This window comes from Podospora pseudopauciseta, chromosome 1 (assembly GCF_035222475.1).
Source record: "Podospora pseudopauciseta strain CBS 411.78 chromosome 1, whole genome shotgun sequence".
NCBI classification, from domain to species: Eukaryota; Fungi; Ascomycota; class Sordariomycetes; order Sordariales; family Podosporaceae; genus Podospora; species Podospora pseudopauciseta.
The window spans coordinates 1736629-1756020 of record NC_085892.1 but is presented as its reverse complement, the minus strand read 5'-3'; the positions used below and the strand labels follow the sequence as shown (position 1 = coordinate 1756020).

At 52.0% G+C, this 19392-nt stretch overlaps 5 protein-coding genes across 5 annotated transcripts; 3 read left to right on the top strand and 2 right to left on the bottom strand.

The window, feature by feature from the left end:
- Window positions 1-1613: 1613 nt before the first annotated feature.
- Window positions 1614-3983, bottom strand: QC763_104680 (uncharacterized protein; the record flags this gene model as incomplete). The annotated part of the gene is made up of 1 exon (XM_062907039.1): window positions 1614-3983. The coding sequence occupies one exon, from the start codon at window positions 3981-3983 to the stop codon at window positions 1614-1616; it is 2370 nt and encodes a 789-aa protein (XP_062769946.1).
- A 214-nt stretch (window positions 3984-4197) lies between these two features.
- Window positions 4198-5674, top strand: PRE10 (putative proteasome subunit alpha type-7). The gene is made up of 2 exons (XM_062907038.1): window positions 4198-4392; window positions 4518-5674. The coding sequence occupies exons 1-2, from the start codon at window positions 4390-4392 to the stop codon at window positions 5469-5471; spliced, it is 957 nt and encodes a 318-aa protein (XP_062769945.1). The 5' UTR covers window positions 4198-4389; the 3' UTR covers window positions 5472-5674.
- Window positions 5675-5687: 13 nt separating this feature from the next.
- POL5 (DNA-directed DNA polymerase) lies at window positions 5688-9103 on the bottom strand. Its single transcript, XM_062907037.1, has 2 exons — window positions 7869-9103; window positions 5688-7815 (listed from the first exon to the last, which is right to left on the bottom strand). Exons 1-2 carry the CDS (start codon window positions 8950-8952, stop codon window positions 5798-5800), a joined length of 3102 nt encoding a protein of 1033 aa, XP_062769944.1. The 5' UTR covers window positions 8953-9103; the 3' UTR covers window positions 5688-5797.
- A 5462-nt stretch (window positions 9104-14565) lies between these two features.
- MIH1 (m-phase inducer phosphatase) lies at window positions 14566-17422 on the top strand (the record flags this gene model as incomplete). Its single annotated transcript, XM_062907036.1, has 4 exons — window positions 14566-15815; window positions 15891-15964; window positions 16031-16241; window positions 16315-17422. Exons 1-4 carry the CDS (start codon window positions 15589-15591, stop codon window positions 17420-17422), a joined length of 1620 nt encoding a protein of 539 aa, XP_062769943.1. The 5' UTR covers window positions 14566-15588.
- A 283-nt stretch (window positions 17423-17705) lies between these two features.
- On the top strand, window positions 17706-18488 carry QC763_104647 (uncharacterized protein; the record flags this gene model as incomplete). The annotated part of the gene is made up of 1 exon (XM_062907035.1): window positions 17706-18488. One exon carries the CDS (start codon window positions 17706-17708, stop codon window positions 18486-18488), a length of 783 nt encoding a protein of 260 aa, XP_062769942.1.
- Between the last annotated feature and the right edge of the window lie 904 nt (window positions 18489-19392).

Here is a 19392-nt window from a genome sequence, read left to right as displayed (position 1 = left end):
TTGAGATATTCTGGTTGGACCTTGTACAGACATTTGCTACAGAAGGTGTTCTCGATCAAAACTCCTTGCATGCAGAGTCTAAGGCAGCCCAGGATCCAAAAACGTTAGCAGGTGAATGGCTTGTGCACCACATCGCGCAAGCGCGGTGGCGTGTTGCTGCTGGCTTTTGAAGTTGTCAAGATAGGCGAGGTCTGCTCTTTACGTTGAGGCTTTTGTCTGTTGTGTTTCTGAGAGGTGCCGAGAGAGTAAAGGGGGAAAAAGGAATGCGGAGAGACCCAAAGAGAGACAATTAGTGCTTCTGTGCTTGCTCACAAAGTATTTTCGGTTTTTGTGGAATAAATTTCTATCTGGATCAGGGGATGAAGCAGCAACCAAGTGAAAGTGGGTGAAAGATTAATAGCATTGCAAGGGCTTATGAAACACCCGATATCTTGAGAGTTAGATCGTCAAGTCTTGTAAACATCAAGGATTGTTCATAATAAGGATGACAATACTTGAGGCACCTGAGTTGACTCATTGACGCACTCCGGGGTGGAAGCTTCCATCTAACCTGGAAATCTGACAGAAAATCCCACGTTGCTTACACATAATGTTTGCTCCGCTACGATGTCAATACCAAGATAATATTGCTATGATCAAGGCTGTCCAGCGGCCATATTCAGTCCTGAAACTAAACTCGGTCAACTTGCTTCCTCCGCTATGGTAAATACCTAGACATCAGCCGACGTTTGACCTCCTGGTGTCTCTCTTTGTCCCCTAACCTTCGCAATCCGTTCTCCGTGTTTTCATTATTCTTATCATCGATGGCGTCCGACGCGGAAAAGTCCTCCCTGAACAAAGGGACCCTCTCCTCATGCACCAGTTTATAGAGGGCGTCTTTCCATTCGGGTGAGTTAGGCATCAGCCCCGTCAATCTGTCGAGGTATTTCTCACTAAGCCTGCTCAAGCAATTTCCACAAAAGCGGTAATTCATGAGACACCCAGTCTTTACAAGGCTTGGGACAGCTCAGAATGTGAAAGCGCTGGCACTTGAACTTGTCAAAACCCTCGCCGGTCGGCATGATTGCGGTTCTTGTAACAGAATCTGGCGCCTTTTGGTTTTTTTAAAATGGTTGCTGGAGAAAGCAATGGCAGGTTGGATGTTACTGTCCAAGAAGGAAAGTCTAGAAACCTCATTCAGGGAAGGAGATTTATATAGATCTTCTGCTTTGACTACCTCGTCTTTCTTTTGCGAATGATCCCGTCACAAGTTAAGGAACATCTAAGTTGGGTTTCAGACTCTGAGTCTCTTAGAAGGCCCAGCTCTTTAGAGATATCTGTGTTATCTGTGTTAGCTTTGTTCCCTTCCGTTGGTAGGTAGAGTCCATGACATCACACAATAGTGATACAGCCATCGCGTCTTTCAAGGTTGGCATGGTACACCTCGTGATATTCCTTCATTGACGCCGTTGTAAGGTATCTAGCCATCATGGGCTGGGTTCCACGGCTCCTGGGCTTTCCACTGGGGACCCGGCCCTTGGCATACCTCAGGTATCTTTATGTTGGCTCGGTTCCATTCCTTAGGTGAATTGTTTGCCTTGCGCGGTGCGATATACACGATCATCATGGCCTTATTACAGAATCCTCAGAGTTTGCTTTGTTCCCTTCTTGAAGAACTTGGCTGCCAGATCTTGGCCCCCATTTGCATGCTTCCCCATTTTCAGTCGGAAACTCCCACGTCGCTTACAGAACCTCAACTCATCATCATCTACAGTCTGCTCGACTATTATTCCTCTGACCCCCACAAGTTGTCCCGTTGACAAAGATGACAAGCCAACAAGCAATATTCTCGCTCCAACTCCAGGATCCTGAAGCCCTATCTCAATCACGCTTCTGTACTCGCCAGAATCCGCCAACAACACCAAGACCCAACTGTCTGCAGCTCCTTCGAGATTACCCCCCTTTCGAGAGTATGTCCAATCAAAGTCATCATCTCCAGTACCTTCAGTCTGTAACCTCTCAGCCCACACAACGTCACCACACCTCCCCGCAATGCGACAAATCGGTTGCGTCACCGCCCTCAAAAAGATATACCCCCCACTCAGTCCTCCATACATCGCCCCTTTCACAGCTGGTTCAACCCCCCATTCTTCCACAGCGGCATACTCCTCCATTTCATGCCACCAGCTAGGCACCTTCACCACGCCATCAAGACTTGCCCACGACCAACTCGGTGCTCTGTATCTACCGCCAGGTGGTCTCTTGTTATCTCTTCCCTCAATCGAGTCAGGATACCACAACAACTGCTGCAACCACGTCCCCGGATTTGCTTCATCAACCAATAGCCCAGCCGCATAAATGGGCTTTTCTCCCCTGTGAGCACTAACTTGGACGATGTGGCTAGCAAGCGCGGAGATAGCCCATAGTTTGTCACCTGGTTGTGATAGAAAGCGTTGGGTATAAGTCTTGACGATGGAGTTCCACTGCAGGTAAACAGGCTGGTCGATCAGACTGCCTATGGGGTATACTCCTGGAACGAGGAACTCCATACCGGGGATGGTTCGGTTGGTTAAGTTGGTGATTTTGCCACCGCAGCCGGCGAAGGAATTGAGGCAGGACCAGTACAGTTGGTTGACACCGTAGATGAGGATGCGGCGGGATAGGAGGGATTCTTGGAGGGTCCAGCCGCGGGTTGTTATTGGTTCTATAGGGGGGTTGGGGGACTGTTTGGCGAGGAGGATGTTGTGGACTTTATCGGGAGTGTCGTCATTGGTCTTGGTGTTATCAGATACGATTAACTGAGCGTGGGTGGGTGCCATGTCGAAGTCAGTTGCTGGTTGCCGTTTTTGTAGGAAACCATCCACGGCTCTAGAGGCGGAAGCGGCGAGGATTGTCAGGGTTGCTCGACCGTAATAGGAGGCCATGCGGCTGATTTCATGGGCTTTGTCGGGGTTGTTTCCCTGGCCATCGAGATCATCTTGGGGGATACATAAAGCATCGATCCAGAGGTAGCGGATTCCTATCTGCCTGGCGACCCAGACCGCGTCTTGGAGAGACTGGTCTAGCTGGCCCAGCTTGATGCCTTCGGTCTTGTAGGTTTGAAGGTTGGAAGCGACCAGTTTGGAATTCTGATCACCCCCCCAGCAGTAGGAGAGAACTATGAAGCCTGTTTGGGCAATTTGCTCAATGAGCTGGCCGTCTTTGTCATCGACTGTGGTCTCGATCAGTTTGATGTATTCTGCATCAGCCCCAGGGGACGGTCCGGTGGCAATATCCAGGAGGCGGGTGGGTATGTCCCTGGGGTCTATCCTTTCGTAGGACAAGGCACCACCCGGCCAGCGGGACACGGTCATATGGTTGATCTGATCGGTTCTGCACCAGGGATGGCTTCTCATGCATGTTTCGAAAGATGACCTAGCGAAGTCGATCGACTGGGCTGATTTGACATCCTGCACGTAGGGCCGCGACGACACGAGACCGAAAGACGGGTCATCGCCCTTATCCCAAGCATCAAAATCTCCAAGGTTATGTCGTGTTTCGTGTTTGTTGCCATCATCATCAACCCAATGGCTGAAGAACTTGATATCTAGATTGGCTCTCCCAACCTCATTCGATATTCCGGAAAGTTCAAAACGTGACCTTTGCGTTAGAATTCCAACTGCTTTTTTGGACTTCCAGCCGCTTGGTGTTTCCTGGATCTTGAAGAAGCGAGTGACTCTGTGAATAACCCAGCGATAGAACTCGCAATGGTCAGACTCGGCAGCGGTCAGGGCCTGTGAGAGATCGTAAGGCAAGGTTGAGCGGTAGCAAAGATCTAAACCACTAGTGCCTGAGAATGGGCGTGCACACTCGAAGCAGACATATTCGCCTTTATCTGTAGTCCTGCCTGGACCATTATACATACACCCGAAGCAGCAGAGAATCTGGGGTTTCAGTTCGAGATGAAGTTGTATGGCTGAGCAGTGGTAGCAGATATGTGGATTCTCAAAACTGAAAGGCGCCATGATGATCTATTTTGAGTCTTGATTACCAGCAATAAATGGATAGCTGAGTGTTCGCGTTGGTTGATGCCCAAAGAAAAGGGGTTCAGGGGCAATTTCATGGTCCGTGCGCTGCCCAGAGCTCTTTTGTGGCTGACAGCTCGTGGGGCGGCAGGCACGAGCCACATACGCCAGCCTCGAGCTCCCACCCTGGCCCCGGGAAGCCAAGCAACGCGCAGCTCCAGGCTGCCTGATGGAAGCTCTCTGTCCAGCAGCAGCTCGCAACGACGCAAGCCAGACTACAACTCGACCATCACCAACCCCTGAACTCCCACCTCCGGCAGTGGAAACTAGTGACTTTTCCCACTCCCTCAAGCCCCCGCCAATTCGACCGTTACAGCAATAATAACAACCCAAATTCACATTCACAATGGTTAGTTGACCCCCCCATCTCGCAGCCGCAGCGAAACCTACCTTACCCACCACAACCCATACCCAAGCGAACCCCTCCAAAAAGCGACAATGACATGCTGACAGCGCGACCTCCCCCCGCAACAACAGACGTCGATAGGAACAGGCTACGATCTCTCCAACTCCATCTTCTCCCCCGATGGCCGCAACTTCCAAGTCGAGTACGCCGTGAAGGCGGTCGAGAACGGCGGCACCTCGATCGGCATCCGGTGCAAGGACGGCGTCGTGCTCGCGGTGGAAAAGATTGTCACATCGAAGCTCCTCAAGCCAGGTGCCAACAAGCGCATCGCGACCGTGGATAGACATTTGGGTGTTGTATGTTCCTCTCTATTTCGTTTCCTCTCTCTTCATCCATCCCGCCCACTAACACGACCTTCCCACTCCCAGGTATACTCCGGCATGCTCCCCGACGGCCGGCACTTTGTAGACCGAGCCCGCGACGAAGCCCGCTCATGGCGCGACAACTTCAAGACCCCCATCACAACCTCCGACCTGGCCTCCCGCATGGGCAACTACCTCCAAGCCCACACCCTCTACCAGTCCGTCCGCCCCTTCGGCATCACCGCCATCGTAGGCGGCTTCGACGCCCAGGAGGAGCTCCCCGTCGACGGCCAAGTCGGCTCCGGCCCCTCGTGCGGCGCCGGCGGCAAGAACCCTGACAAGAAGTATGGCGGTCCTTTTCTCTACATGATTGAGCCCTCGGGTCTGTACTGGGGGTACTATGGTGCCGCTACCGGCAAGGGGAGACAGGCGGCCAAGGCTGAGCTGGAGAAGCTGGACCTGACGGGCGAGGGGATCACCTTGGAGGAGGCGGTCAAGGAGGCGGCGAGGATTATCTATGTTGCGCACGATGACAGCAAGGATAAGGAGTTTGAGCTGGAGATGAGCTGGATCAGCGGGAGGGATGGCCCGACTAAGGGGTTGCATCAGGAGGTTCCCAAGGCGTTGAGGGAGGAGGCGGAGAGGTTGGCGAAGAAGTCGCTGGATGATAGTGATGATGAGGAGGAGGAGAAGAAGGAGGGGGATAAGATGGAGGAGTGAACATGATTGAAGAAGAACGGGCGAGGCGTTGCAGGTGGGAACAATCGGAATTGTATTTGTAAACATTTGGCAGCGATAAATTTATGGCTGGTGGGCAGGCTGGAGGTAGAAGATACCCCGTCTGTGGCCTGTAGGCCTGGAATTGCATTACGGACTTGCCGATGCTGTTGGAGTGACAGATTGGAGGCTATGGTTAGTCCTGATAGGCATGTTCTTACCATATGATTTGCAGCAACATGTGGTTGGGGTGTTGGGAACAAAAATCAACATTTGGGTATTTATCCATCTCCCACACTCTCTACATACACCACATACACATCACTTCTCTACTTCTCTTCCTTCTTCGCAGCAGCAGCAGCACTAGCAGCAGCATTAGCATGAGCCTGGCACCAGTTGAGCCAGTCCGAAAAGAACGACGCTTGAATCTTGACCTCGCCACGGAACCACTTCAGCTGCGTCTCGGCATACAGGTTGAAAACCTTGGCCATGTCATCGCTCTCAGCATCATCATTGCACATGAGCGAAGCAACCGTCAAGCAGCACGTCGACACAGCCTTGGTGAACGCATGCGAGGGATCCCTGGCCGCCTCCTCGTGCAGCTTCCCCAACATCTCGTAGTGCTCGTCCCCTTCAATAGCAGGTGTTTTCCCCTCCGACCTCGCCTTCTTGATGCCCTTTGACAGGTTCTGAACCGCCTCGTGTGCCTTGTTGGCGAGCGGCTTGGCGGTTGTCGTGCGGATGAGGTTGAGCAAGGGGAGGACAGCCTCGAAGACGAGGGGGTTCGCCTGGGTGGATTCCTTCTTGACAAAGATACCCAACATGTCGAGAACGCGGTGCTTGAAGTTGATGACGGTCTCCTTGGCGTCCTTGTTCTCCTTCTTCTTGCTGGTGGCTTTGGCGCGGTGTCTGAAGATCTCGGCGAGTTTCTCGTCGACGGCTAACATTTCCGAGTCGGTCATGTCTGAGCCGTCGTCCGAGGCTGCGTCGGCGTCCTGGTCTAGGCGGTGTGTGCCGAGGGCTGCGGAGAGTTCCTTGTCGAGGGCGTCGAGGGTTTCTTGGTTTTCCTTTTCGGCTTCGTCGTCTTCGTCGTCGGAGCCCGAGTTGTCCTCGCTGTCGGAGTCACCTTCATCGGAACCGGCGTCTTCGAGGTTGGCCATCTCGACGTCTGAGTCGAGGGCTGCGTCATCTTCGATTTCGCTCTCATCGTCGCTTCCGGCTTCGGCATCCATCATGTCTTCGTCTTCGGTGCTGAAAAGTGCTTGCTGGCCCTTGGCGCTTTCATCAGCAGCCAAGGGATCAGTCAACAGTTTGATGGCTTCTGCTGACATGAGAGGGGTGAATGCCTCGAATACCTGCCGGGACACCTGCTTCATTAGTGCTGAAGGCCGAGCAACCATGGCAAGCAGGACCTCGACAAGGAACTCTGAGATACCGCCCTCTTCCTCGTCGCTCTCGCCAACAAGCTTCTCATAGCACTCCTCAAGTTCATCAAACAAATCCATGACATCAGGATCCTGGTTGTAGAACTGAAGAATGCCAACAGCAAATAGCAAAGCCAACGCTTGTCGAGGACCTTTGGTTTCCTCTGTGGTCTTGTCGTGATCAAGCAAGTCTTTCAGCCTCTCAAAGGCACGGGGGAGGACAGTGAGGGCAAGCTCGTCCTCGGGATCCACCTCAGTCTCAATAGACAAAATGGCATCACAAAGATCACCAAAGGCATCTGACCTGCTGGTGAGCTTGGCAAACGCAGATGTTGCCCTTGTCCGCAGTGTTTCGCGGACCTTCTCAGGAACAGCGTTATTAGAGTACGCAAGCTCAGCGAGAACCTTGATAGCCTTCTGGGCAACGCCTCTCTTGTTCGATTCCTTCACATACTGTTCCTCTGACAACGCGCTGGAAAGTCTGAGGAGATAGTTGCCAAGGGCCTGGTAATACTGTTCGAGGTCTAGACCACTCTTGGATGGGTCCTTGAGCTGCAAGACCTTGAGAACAGGCTTGATAGTATCGGAAGTGGTGTTCTGGAGCAGCTTATCGATCGTCTTGGTGTTTGTTCGCTGGTCAAAGTTGTACGCACCATGCTTCCCGAACAGTCCCTTGAGAATTGTTGGCAGCCAGTTCGGGTTGTGATGAGCAGCGGCCTCAAGGGCCTTGAGCGCTTTGACAGCCGCCCGATGCAAGTACCGATCCTCTTTGGCAGCCTGGTTCATCAAGCATGCCATCAAGTTCTTGCTGAACAGTGTCTTGACAATGAACTCGCAATTCGGCGCGCCTTCGAGCATCTTCTGGAAGATCATGAAGCCTGAAAACTTCTGGCTGTCTGAAGAGTTCTTGGAGAAGAAGCCCTCTGCAATCGTGTTAGTAGACCTATCCCCTGACAAACATCACTGCCAAACTCACCGTCAACAACCCGACTCCAGAACTGCTCAAACTGCTCCAAAGCCTCGTTCTCCGACTTCTGCCCGGCCTTTGCAAAATGCGCCAGTATCAAATCCCACACAAAGTGCAACTGTGCCGTCCAATTACCCGCCTTTGGCTTCTTCGCTCCTTCATCACTAGTCTGCTCCCGTCCACTATCCTTCAGCGCAGCCGGCAGCGCAGCCAACGAGCTCCCCGCCAGCGGATTCCTCCACGGCTGCGCTGGAACCTTCATATCAGGAAACCTATCCAACGCCGTAATCCAAATCCCCACCCCCTCGGGCGTCTTCGCAAACCCTTCCTCGGCCAACCTCGCAAGCGTCTCCTCCGCCATCTTCTTCCCCATCTGCGCCACCGCTTGCACAATCACATACCCGCACTGCGTCTTCAACCAACTCTTCTTCATCGACAACCCAAGCAACAACCCCAAAATCTCCCCCCACTTCTTTTGGTCCTGAAACAAAACCCCACTCCGAACAAAACACTCCACGCCAAACAGCTGTCCAAACCAGTGGTTCCTCTCTTCTTGCCCAGCCAGATTCCCAAAGGGTGTGGTGCTCTTGACGAGAATCTTCTTCACCTCCTCAAAGCTCAGCCCAGTGTATTTCTTCTCCGCTAGATTTTCGTTCCCGTATAACTGCCCCAAAATCTCTGTCAACACCAGACTGAATCCCAAACGGGAAGCATTCCTCCCGCTCGCCAACCCGCGAAAGAGACGCTTCTCGAGGTGCCGACGGAGAACGGGCTCATCGACGCCATCCCCAGAGAGGAGGCTGGAGATGATGGAACTGGCGGCTTTTATGCGATCGGATTCGTCTTCGCGGCCGAGTTGGTCGTAGAGCTCCGCTTCGCGTTTGCGGTCTTCGCCCGTAGGGTGCTCGACGAAGAGGGTGACCTTGGGGGTTTTTGATTTTGTTGATGTCGAGCCGTTGCTTACGGGAGCTAGTGGTTCTGTTGTTGTTGTTGTCGTGGTGTCATCCTTCTTGGAGCGCTTCTGGATTGGTTGCTGAGCAGCGGCGGTGTCGTTTTGCACCTCTTTGGGCGTTCTTTTTCTTTTGCTGCCCATGATGGGTGGGAGTTGGTGTAATGGAAAGGACAATTGATCTGTTCAGTAAGGTGAGAGGTGTGGTGGTGGTTGAGAGCGAAGGGTATTTTCTTCAATGCACCAAGCATCAACTGTCGCAACAGTAGCAATCGCAGAGCATGGACATGGGCTTCCATCCAGCTCGAATCAAGCACTGCAGCCAGGAAATTTTTAGCGGGGCATCATTTTCTGCCTGTATTTACCGCTTTCGATAACGAAAAACGGGGTTTCGGCTTTTGCGCTAGGGCCCCCTTGTTTAAGAGTTGCATGCGATAACCTGAAAACTTGCAGAAAAAGAGGTACCCCGATTGATGCATCTTATATTGGACGAACTGTTTCTCAGCTGTTCGGGTTGACCAAAATGTGTTCTAGAAACTCTTGCAAGGGAATTCCGGTACAGTTTCTGCGGCATTATCCCTGCTGAATGCAGATACCGACATGAGTCCGGACGAAAATTTTGAAGACGTGGGTTCCGTGGGTTGCTTTAAGCATTTGTGCTGGACATGGATCATGGATGGTTGTTTCAACGGTTTGTGAGGGCTTATGAGAGGGGCCGAGGTTGAGGCTATCATGGATATTCGATGATATTCCAATTGATCTTTTTGATTGACGAGGTGAGTCTTTTGCGCAGGTGTTATCCAAAGTGATGAAAACTAGTGGTCTGGTATTGTGGTTGAGGTCATCCAGATATTCCCCATCCATATTCTCATAGTGCCGTTTTGCCTTTGTACTACAGGACAAGGAAATTATTTAGGTTTATAAATTTTGACGTCAAAGCAGATCTCATTCTTTACCTGTTCTCCGGATGGTTGTTTGTTGTCCCATATGCTCTCTACATTACCTATGTAAGGAAGAGCGTCCTAGCTGAGTTTGTAAATCCCCGTTGTACTCGGAGCAACACCGCTATGCTAGCGTGCCAACTTCAGGACAAAACTGCCTGAAATCTGGCCCTTTTCACATATCGAGCAGTTCAATATGTCAGAGAATATGAAGTCACATTCGGTCCCTTTACAGATGCAATTCTACAGTTAGGCTATACTGTATAGGCATAGAAGCAGATGGTTGCGTAGCATCTAGTGAGCACTGGTTCTGTGGGAATAGATGAGTAGAAATGTCGTACTACCTCGATCCTAGCCCCAATCCTAAAATCAAGAAGTTAACTTCCTGCTTCCCGTACTTTGTTATGGTCTCACAACCATATGGTTTCTACGGGTGACAGCAGCTTTGCTCAACGTACCACTCCGTCAGACAAATACGTGTAAGTGAACATGCCCCATCCAGACAATCCCAATCTCTTCAAGTACTGGCTGACAAACTGTTCAAGACTCCAAGCGAAAGTCTAGTGTGTCGTTCCCCCAGCTCTTACTACTGTCCTCACCCATCATGGAATAGAAAGCGAGATGCAAGTGAAACATTCCCGAATACCACTACCAGATTGCCAGCTTCTCGGTTCAGACATGCGCTCGCCATCTAAGACAGAAAGCCCAGACCGAGATGCCTTCTTCCTGCTCTCACGTACCTGCCTCATCAGTAGATATCACAGCATCCAGTCTATGGTCATCTCTTCTGCCAGCGCGAATGTAAACCTCACTGTGGACAAGCCTCTAGCTTGGACAGTTCCTAGCCTCGTCGGCAAAGTCCTAGATCTTATCCTTCCTTCAGGGTCTCAGCTAGCATCTACTTGGTATAGCAGCCAGAGAAAGATTCCCATGGTTCCCCGAGCAGCTGCATCCTCATTCAATCATTGTGAAGGCATTTTTTGTTCAGGCTGTGTGCCCGAGGAAATCTTTATTTCATCCAGCCGAACAGCGTCTCCATCACCCACTCTATCACGGATCCCCAAGAAGCCAACCAAGCCCAACGCCGCCGTTTTCTCACGACGAGCGGTTGACATGACACCCATGCTCGGCTGAGCATAGTGGAGTTGCTTTGGTCCCCGAATACTACCGACTTCTGTTAAAAGCAAAACCCTCGCCAGAACAGGTGACCAGTATCCTTGCGGGTGTCGTTGTAACTAGAGCACCGCCGCCGCCGCGTTCATGTTCTACTGCAGCGAACCTGCGTTGTCATTGTTTGTACTCGCTGTCCAACTAAAGCTGTGCGCGCTAGCCGTAGCTGGCCGGTCTCTGAGGAAACCGAAGGACGGAATGGCAAACACGCCTCGCCGTTGGTGAGGCGGCGCTGACAGCGGGAAGCAGTATTGTGGGGAATAAGCATCGCAAGAGGGCCAGTTGGCCGCCGCGCCGCCCAGTGAGCCGAAATCCTGTGTTGTCGCCAAGAGATAATTCTTAGCGACCAGTGCTAGCGGAAAGTGTTGTCTCTAAGGAAGTGTGTAGGCCATACGACGTTGTGGCAGGCATCTTTATTGAGACACCTGTGGAATGGTGGTGGTTGTCTTTTCATGATACTGCAAGAGCTCCGAAAAAATATCCGTTGGCTCTCGTTGTCTGAACATTAAAGAGAAAAATCTCGCTGAGAACTTACATGTCTTTGGGAGATACTGTCTCAACCAACCTCGAGCTCACCGAGGTGAGCGTCCGATACCCAAAGAGGCAATTAGCTCAGGGGAGCTCTGCTCGTTCATCAGGTGACACCGCGTCCCTCGAGCATGCGCGATAGCTACCCCGCGGCGAAGGCGGCACGAAATTTGTATCTTGTGTGTTATGTGAAGTTGCTTGTCGCGTTTTCATTGTTTACTTTTACCCCGCGAACTGTAAATGCAACGGCGATGTGTTGGCAAGTTTCTCCCCAACAACCGAGCTTCACCTGTCGTACGCTGCACTCCGCAGAAGTCTCTAGTAACCTCACATGCAGCTTCTCAAACAGACCCATGACGAGAAAGGAGCCCAACCCCCTCATACGGTTCCATGGTGAAATCCGCTTTTGGCGGAGGAATGCGGGACTTTCTCAGCGTGGTTTTTTGTGGCGCGGCTGATGTGAGCTGGGCCGCAGCCAGTTGAAGACCGAAGCGGCAGTTCCGGCGCGTCTGGGCCTGCGCCGAGATGTCAGTCCGGATAACCATTGGATAGAGATCCGACCGCTTCTGCTTGAGCTGACTTCTCCATCTTTAAAAGATTATGCGAGTCCTTGGGCTGCCCTGCATCAAAACCACAGAGCGGGGTATGAAGACAGACAACGTTGTTGAAGTTGGCGATGGCATCTCCAAGTATGTACACAAACGAGACGTTATTCATAATGCTGCTTGACTTTGTATTCTGGCTCTTGTTTGACCGTCCCTTCTTTCCTTGGTTCTTGGGCGGATCAGACAGATCTGAATGTCGCGATTTGACAAGGTCAAAGGAAAGAATGCTGAAAGGCGATTGGCAGAGAGGATGGGGATTCGAGACGCTATCGGGCGATCTTGTTCAGCTTAGGGAAAGCGCCGAAGTGCGCGCCCCAGCCCTGCCGAAGAGGATGACGTCTTTCCCTATTGGGCCATGAAGAAGGCTGAGGCTGGGCGGACTGCCCCTCACTCCAAGCAACGCTGTGCTATTTCCAGGCATTGCTCGATATGCCCTCTGATCGCTCGACAGGAAGGAGACCGATGTTAACATTCGGTATATCGTTCGTTTCGTTCGAATATGTTCTTGGGAGCCGCATGAATTCTCCGAGGCGGAAACAAAACTGGGGTCATGGGCTGCTGTCTGACTGACCCCGCAACCTCATTTTTCCTCCCTTCCCGGAAACCGTGATTTGCTTCAGTTGTATTCTGCCGGCTGATTTGATGAGTCTGAGACGAGAACCCCTCACATACAGCCTGTCTCCCAGTAGAGTAGCCAATGGCAGGTGAGAGGCCCACGGCTGGAGAGGGTTGATGTCCAACACGGCCACTTCAGAAGCGGGGCCAGGGCCCTCTGGCCGGGGTTGTAGCTGGAGCGAGCCTTGGCAAGCTTTTATCGAAGCGATTCTCTGACGCAATTCTCATCTCGAATCTTGGACAAATGCTTCCAGACATCGGACCGGTATCGTCACTGCCAAGATCGACATCCTGTTGTAGATTGGGGATCGTGATGATGCCGTTGCTGCCAGCAGAGTTGGACGCGGCCGGAGAAGCGCGTGTCTGGGTTTGGAGATATCGAGAGTTTGACAATAGCTAATGGACCAAAAAGGAACCGAGGGCAACCGGCAAGGGAAGGCGGGCAATTGGAGACGGTCATTGGTCTAAAGATGTGTGGAATTGTGAGGCACAGACAGTGTTACTGTTTTGCCGCATGTTTATTGCTAGGTAGCTCCTGTTTAGTCTGTGCGTCGGCTTCGTTCGGTGATGCTTCCAATTGTTGCGACCATGAGCTTCAACGGTCAGGCAGGTCTTTGCATGCATTTCGCATATGGTTTCTTATTCCTGATGAGAGTCATTGACATGTGGACGAAGCATTTGGCTGAAGTGTAGATTCCACGATGAACTGCCGGCCGTCAGTCGACATTCCGACATCTCAGTGGTCCGTTGCTTGCTGGGCTAATTTTGAGATGCACTGTGATGGAGTAGAAGCGCTAACTTGCAGTGCTTGACCGCTAGCAATACATACTGGATCCCAATGACCTTTCGGGCATGTCATTCGCTGGGAGTATCTTCCACGGCTTCTGAAACATCGTCCCAGGCACTGGGATGTTTACCCGAATAGGACGGTTGCTGGGTCAGCATCAAAGCTGTAGGGAGCTTGATGGCTCCATGTACATACAACCCCCCTTTTCTCAGGCCGTTCCCAGTCACCTTGTGAACAAACTTCAAGATCGGGTCCTGAGTCTGCAACAAAATATCCCAAGGGAGGACTGAGAGGTGCCGTGCGAGGGTCTTAGAGCTTTGGGACTTCTGAACGATATCTGGTGGCCTGAAGCCGACTTTTTAAAGATCTTCCTCCCTCGGAGATCTAGGAAATTATTTGGCCTTTTTCTGACCGGCGACCGGCCAAAGCCTGTCGGGGTATTGAAGACTCTCAGGCCGGTCAATGCCTATGGGTATGTGGGTAGAAATTTGGACTGTGGATAGCCTCAGGGATGAATGGGATGACGAGAGGCCAGATGCCATCCACCCATGCCATTTGAACCGTTGCCCTGGCCAGGCTCTGGAAGTCAAGACAATCTCTCAAACTGTCTCTTATCTCCCAGATGCCTCATTGCATTTGCTGTCGTCGCGGTGTCATTGATCATGGCCATTACTGGCCCACTGCTTCCTCCACTTACACGGACGACTGACTTCCGCGCTTTTTGCTGTGCCTGCTAGCGACCCTTTCGCCAGGCCGCCGGCAGCTGCCCCAGAGCACGGTGTGGCGGGCCCATGAAGAAGCCACTGGGGGAAGCGGCGCATGGAGAGAGAGTCGGAATCACGGAACATACAAAATGGAACTGCTGCCTACGGCGGCTGTTTTCATGCTGAAATGTACCTCGATTGTGTGAGGTTTTGCCGATGCTGGGCTCTCACAAGCACTGGTGTACTTTGGTACCTATCAAAAGTACTTTGTACCTTTTTCCATGGCCCTGCGGCGGGTACAGGGAAGCTGCTCCAGCGCTCCACAATTCCCAAAGCAGGGCCCCCTGTTGCGCTTAAGCAGCTGCAGCAGCCAGGCTGGGTCCCAGTTGAGTCTCCCCTGACAACCCGTAAGAAAATCAACTGCCCTGCTTGATTGGGCTTCCCTGTCGATGCTGTGCACAACGCCGGCAAGGAAAATTCCTTCTTAACCACCTGCTGCCCATCTTGTAGCCTCGCCCTCGCCCCTCAACAGGCCCTTGGGTGTGTAACGTTGTCATCGACATTGGTATACGGTGAACAGCTTTGGTTGTAGGAAGGGATACCTTATCCAGAAGCTCTCCTTTTCAGCAAAACAATATCCAGGGAGTAGAAGAACTTCCATTCTAGCCTCCACACCAGACCTTCTGTGGTCCGACACGCCCCGGCCAGTCAGCCTGCTGCTGCATATCACCCCCCCGGCCACCCCTTGTCCATAACTTGGCAGACCGTCCATCCTCTGCACCTGCAAAGAACCAGAACTTGGAGCTGAACAAGAAAGTGGGCGGCACGTCATAAAACTCTCAAAATCGACCTCGATCCGACCCATTCCCTCTCCATTCACGAGTATCTGGTATACAGCAGCGTCGGCAACAGTTAGACAGGCAACTGGCGATCTCGACGAGAGCAACCGAGCACCTTCCCGGCGTCAGCTCCTTGCCCTGGCTGCACCCACCGGAGCGGAACCCCGCTATCACCTCGTTACTGACTGGCCTCTGCCATCCCGGTTCTGCCAAACGCACTTCACAGACCGCCCGCGTTGCACCGGACGACGAGAAAACTGAGGTCAACCCCAGCAACCAGTGCACCGAATTCAACCTTTAAACCTCAAGACATCCTTTTACACCTTGACGAATGCTCTCGTGATTTCAGTAAGAGAAAGTGGCAGCTCGCAGCATTGGCCAACCGCGACGGCTAGCTCAGAGCTTCACCATCCACCGTCTCGACACCCTCGACTGTTGGCTGCTGCTGCTGCACCACCCACTGCACGACATCCAGACATTGTACCTCCACGTCAAAAATAGCCACCCGATTTCACCTCTTGAGTTCTTCGATAGCATCATCCACCAACCCTCTCTGCTGTGTACATGCGATAAGAGAACCTTGGAGCCACCATGGAGACCTCTTCGCCGTTGGCCGCCATCCGGCCGGCGCCTCCCACGTTTGGCCAGTCGAACTTGTTTGGTCCGCCCTTGGGTCCCAGCCCCTTGGGTCCTGGGTCTATGAATATCTTCCAACGTCAGAATCCTGAATACTTTAACATCAAGGCCGTCCGAGGCTCTTCTCCCGCGGCCTCGTTGGCGGCGGACCTGTCACAAAACTTTAAGCTCAATGAAGCCAGGTGAGTGTTTGGACCTAGGCTTTGGACGGAAAGAGCATGGACGTCCAATAACTAATCGTGTACGCAATGTTGCAGTAGCCCCATGTTTCCGACGCCGCGTCGCGCCCTATTTACCACGGCCACCATGATGGACGGATTCAAGTCTCGTGGTAAGCCGGGTGCGGTTGAGAGACGTGCCACAAAGTGGTTGGACTGACGAGTGTGTGTGCGTGCAGAATATCTTACCACGCCTCCATTGGCACCATCGTCGTCGCCTGGTAATGTCGACATGATGGACATGTCACCATTGCCGCAGAAGGGTGCCTTTGCGGGCCATGTCGAAGTGCCATCTCCAACACCGAGTATTCCTATGAGTGATGATATCATGATGGAGTCTCCCATCCCACAAAAGACTGTTATGGATACATCCAAGGCCGTTGGTGCCGAGTAAGTCTAATGACACGCGCTCCCAGCCCTGCGGATCCCCAGCTACAAGGTGCTAACGGTTTTGCGTTTTTAGAGCCCGCAGAAAGCTTGGTTTGATGCGGCCATCTCTCAGCCGTGCCAAAGGTTACACTACGGGGGCCATCCCGGGTCGTTCCAATGGTGATAACCAGTTCCCCTCCCTAAAGCTCGGGGGTGAGGTACAGCTCGGCTCCTCCCCTTCGACCTCGATGTCGCTGAGCGAATGTTTTCAGGACTCGCCTCCTCAACAGAGGCGGTCCCTCAGTGCTAATAGCCCTTGCATGATCATGGCAAGCAATCGCCCAAGGCCCCAGTTCAACTTGCCTGGTCTTAGCGGTGTCCGGAACGGATCACCAATCAGCCACTCTCGCAAGTCTTCGAATCCTGCCGGCCGGCCGCGGAGGTGGACGACTCGTCGCTCACTGAGCATGTTTGAAAGCGCCGAGGAGATTATGAAACCCAAGGAGCCTGACGCTGCTCTGCCCGAAATCGAGGAAACCCAGGAGCCACTGCTACCACATTTCATGCCCGAAGATGAACAAGATAACATTCCTCGCATTACCCGCGACACCATGCTTGAAGTGTTGGACGGCAAATACAGCGACCAGTACCAACACAAGATGATCGTCGACTGTCGCTTCGAGTACGAATATGAAGGTGGTCACATTGATGGCGCCATCAACTACAATGATAAGGATCTTCTGGCAGACCATCTGTTTCGCACTCCCATGCCAGGGCGCACCCTTCTCATCTTTCACTGCGAATACTCTGCTCACCGTGCTCCGCTCATGGCTCGCCATATCCGTTCCGAGGACCGACAACTGAACCAGGAGGCTTACCCGAGACTCACATACCCTGATGTTTACATTCTGGACGGGGGGTATAGTGGTTTCTTCTCTGAACACCAAGAACGCTGCTACCCTCGGGCGTATGTTGAGATGGGCGCCGCTGGGCACGAGAAGACTTGCGAGCGGCTGATGGGCCGCTTAAAGCAGCAGCGCAAAGGGCTGGGTCGTGCGCAAACGTATGCATTTGGTGATCGGATCCAGGATTCGCCAACTGCGCCAGGTCGTGCCATCAGCCGTGATTGTGAGTTTGCGGACCTTGGGCAATCGCCACTTGGAGCGGATCGTGGGCCTCCACGACGGATGGTCTCTTTCTAAAGACCAACATCACTCATGGGAATACTTGTTGGATTACACTGCATCCTTACCTATTCTTCAGCAGTTGTCACCTCTGCTCGCCAACCACAGCTTTCCCGGAGCAGGCTCATTCGCAGCCACTTTGTCTTCTTCTATGTCACATACCTCATTCATACACATGCTGCCCTCTCATCGCGACTGAGTAGGGTGCAGGTTTGTTTCCGGTAGGATTGATACCCTCACGATCGTCGACAAACCCAGCATACTTGTTTCTTCTTCTCGGCATTACTTGCCACCTTTTGGCATGTATCACTTCAGCAAAGGCCCATCATGTTTTGGATGCCTATCAGCTCTTCGATACTGTCAAAGTGTCAGTCCGCATTGCGGCATGGACTGGCATGTATTCATAATGTTTAGCGATCACGATGATACAGCAAACCGGTCTTGTTTTATCTTACTCGCCGCTCAAGAGCTGTTACGATTGCGCGTCATCAGCCCATTCGCGGGCACCTCATCTTCCCTTATCAACGTCTGTACGAAAAAGCACTTTACTGATCAGAATATCCCGGTTCGGTCCGACACACATCGAAACCACACCAAAATTGTTGTTTTTGTCTTTTTTTTCTTTGTAGCATTTACACACAAGATACCCCTCCTGGCAAACCGTTTTCGCACGGTGGATCCAGACGTCGATTCCACGAACATGCGTTCTGCAGTGGTTTGCAACAGGTTTATTTACCATGGAGGCCAGGGAAAATGGAGGAAGGGGTCATCTTTGTTGTTTGCTGGTCCGAGGGGAGGAAGCATAAGATGGGAGGAGAAACCTTTACTTGCGACGGACTGCGACTCACGACTTAATTGTCAGATGAGTTTTGTTCAAGTTCCTGCCAGGATCAGATGGAAGAAATATGGGATGGGACAGAAGAAGAACGGCTTTAGAGAGCCCTGGGATCTTGGTGAACAAGATATCCCTGTGGCAAAAAGTCATCCTCGTCTGCTCCCCTTCCCTGGACATCATGGGAAACTCCTGTACTGCTTTTGTGTGGGTGATTGCCATCACTCCCCTCTGACAACATACAGCAATTAGATGGATGATTGGGTTTTTATTGGCGAGCCATCAATCAGCATGATACGCGATGATGGAGAACTCAAACCGAGAAACCGCCCTTCCTTTTTTTTCACTGTTTGGGAATATCAGAACAAAAAAAAAAATCACGGCCACGGGTGCTTGTTACGAAGTAGCTTTGTACCTAGTGAGTTTACAGGCTGAAGCAAAAAACAAGAACAAAATGAAGTTTAAAAATTACTTGACGACTGTCGCACTTGTTGTGCTTTGACTTGTATGTCCGTTGTCATGTGGTCACCAAGTTTGTGACTTCATCTTTCATCAAGTTGTGACCCAGCATGGAAGCATAACTTGGACTCTGCATGTCAAACACTTGGGCCCTTTGCCAAGGACGGGGTTTTGTGTTCAGGGGAAATTTTCAAAGCGGGTGGGAATGTAACGGTTTGGTGAGTAGAGGGTCGTCGGAGAACACCTAACCTAACCCTTTTCTTTGCATTGGTTTAAGACAGGGCAGGGTTGCGATATTGGATGACGGGATGGCCGCTGGTGGGGATAGATTTGTTTTTTGAACTGTCGGATCGGGCGATGGTTTCTGGGGTTCGCGGGGCAACGAGTGAGAGCGGGTGGGTTTTGATGGGCGGTGATGTGGCAAGGAGTTTTATGCTTGGTTGGCAAGAAGCAACAGCTGATGGAGAGTGTAGATCAGAGATGGGCGGGGAAAGGCGTGCTGGTAGAATGAGAGGCTGCAATCTCAAAAAGTTTTTCACAACTACGATATGATGGGTATAAGAGTGTATAACGCGGGATGTGTTATACCTCCGTTCCAAACTCTCCGGTTGTCATTTTACCTGTACCGTGGATATGGTTTTCATGTCGGCCATTACCGCATGGAAGAAAAGAACACATGTCAGAGTTTTCGTTGAGG

Excerpts from the sequence above, each read along its gene's own strand:
- POL5 (XM_062907037.1), bottom strand. The coding sequence starts at position 8,952 with ATGGGCAGCAAAAGAAAAAGAACGCCCAAAGAGGTGCAAAACGACACC. Across the intron at positions 7,816-7,868 it reads CTGGAGTCGGGTTGTTGACG|AGGGCTTCTTCTCCAAGAAC; the intron begins GTGAGTTTGGCA and ends ACACGATTGCAG.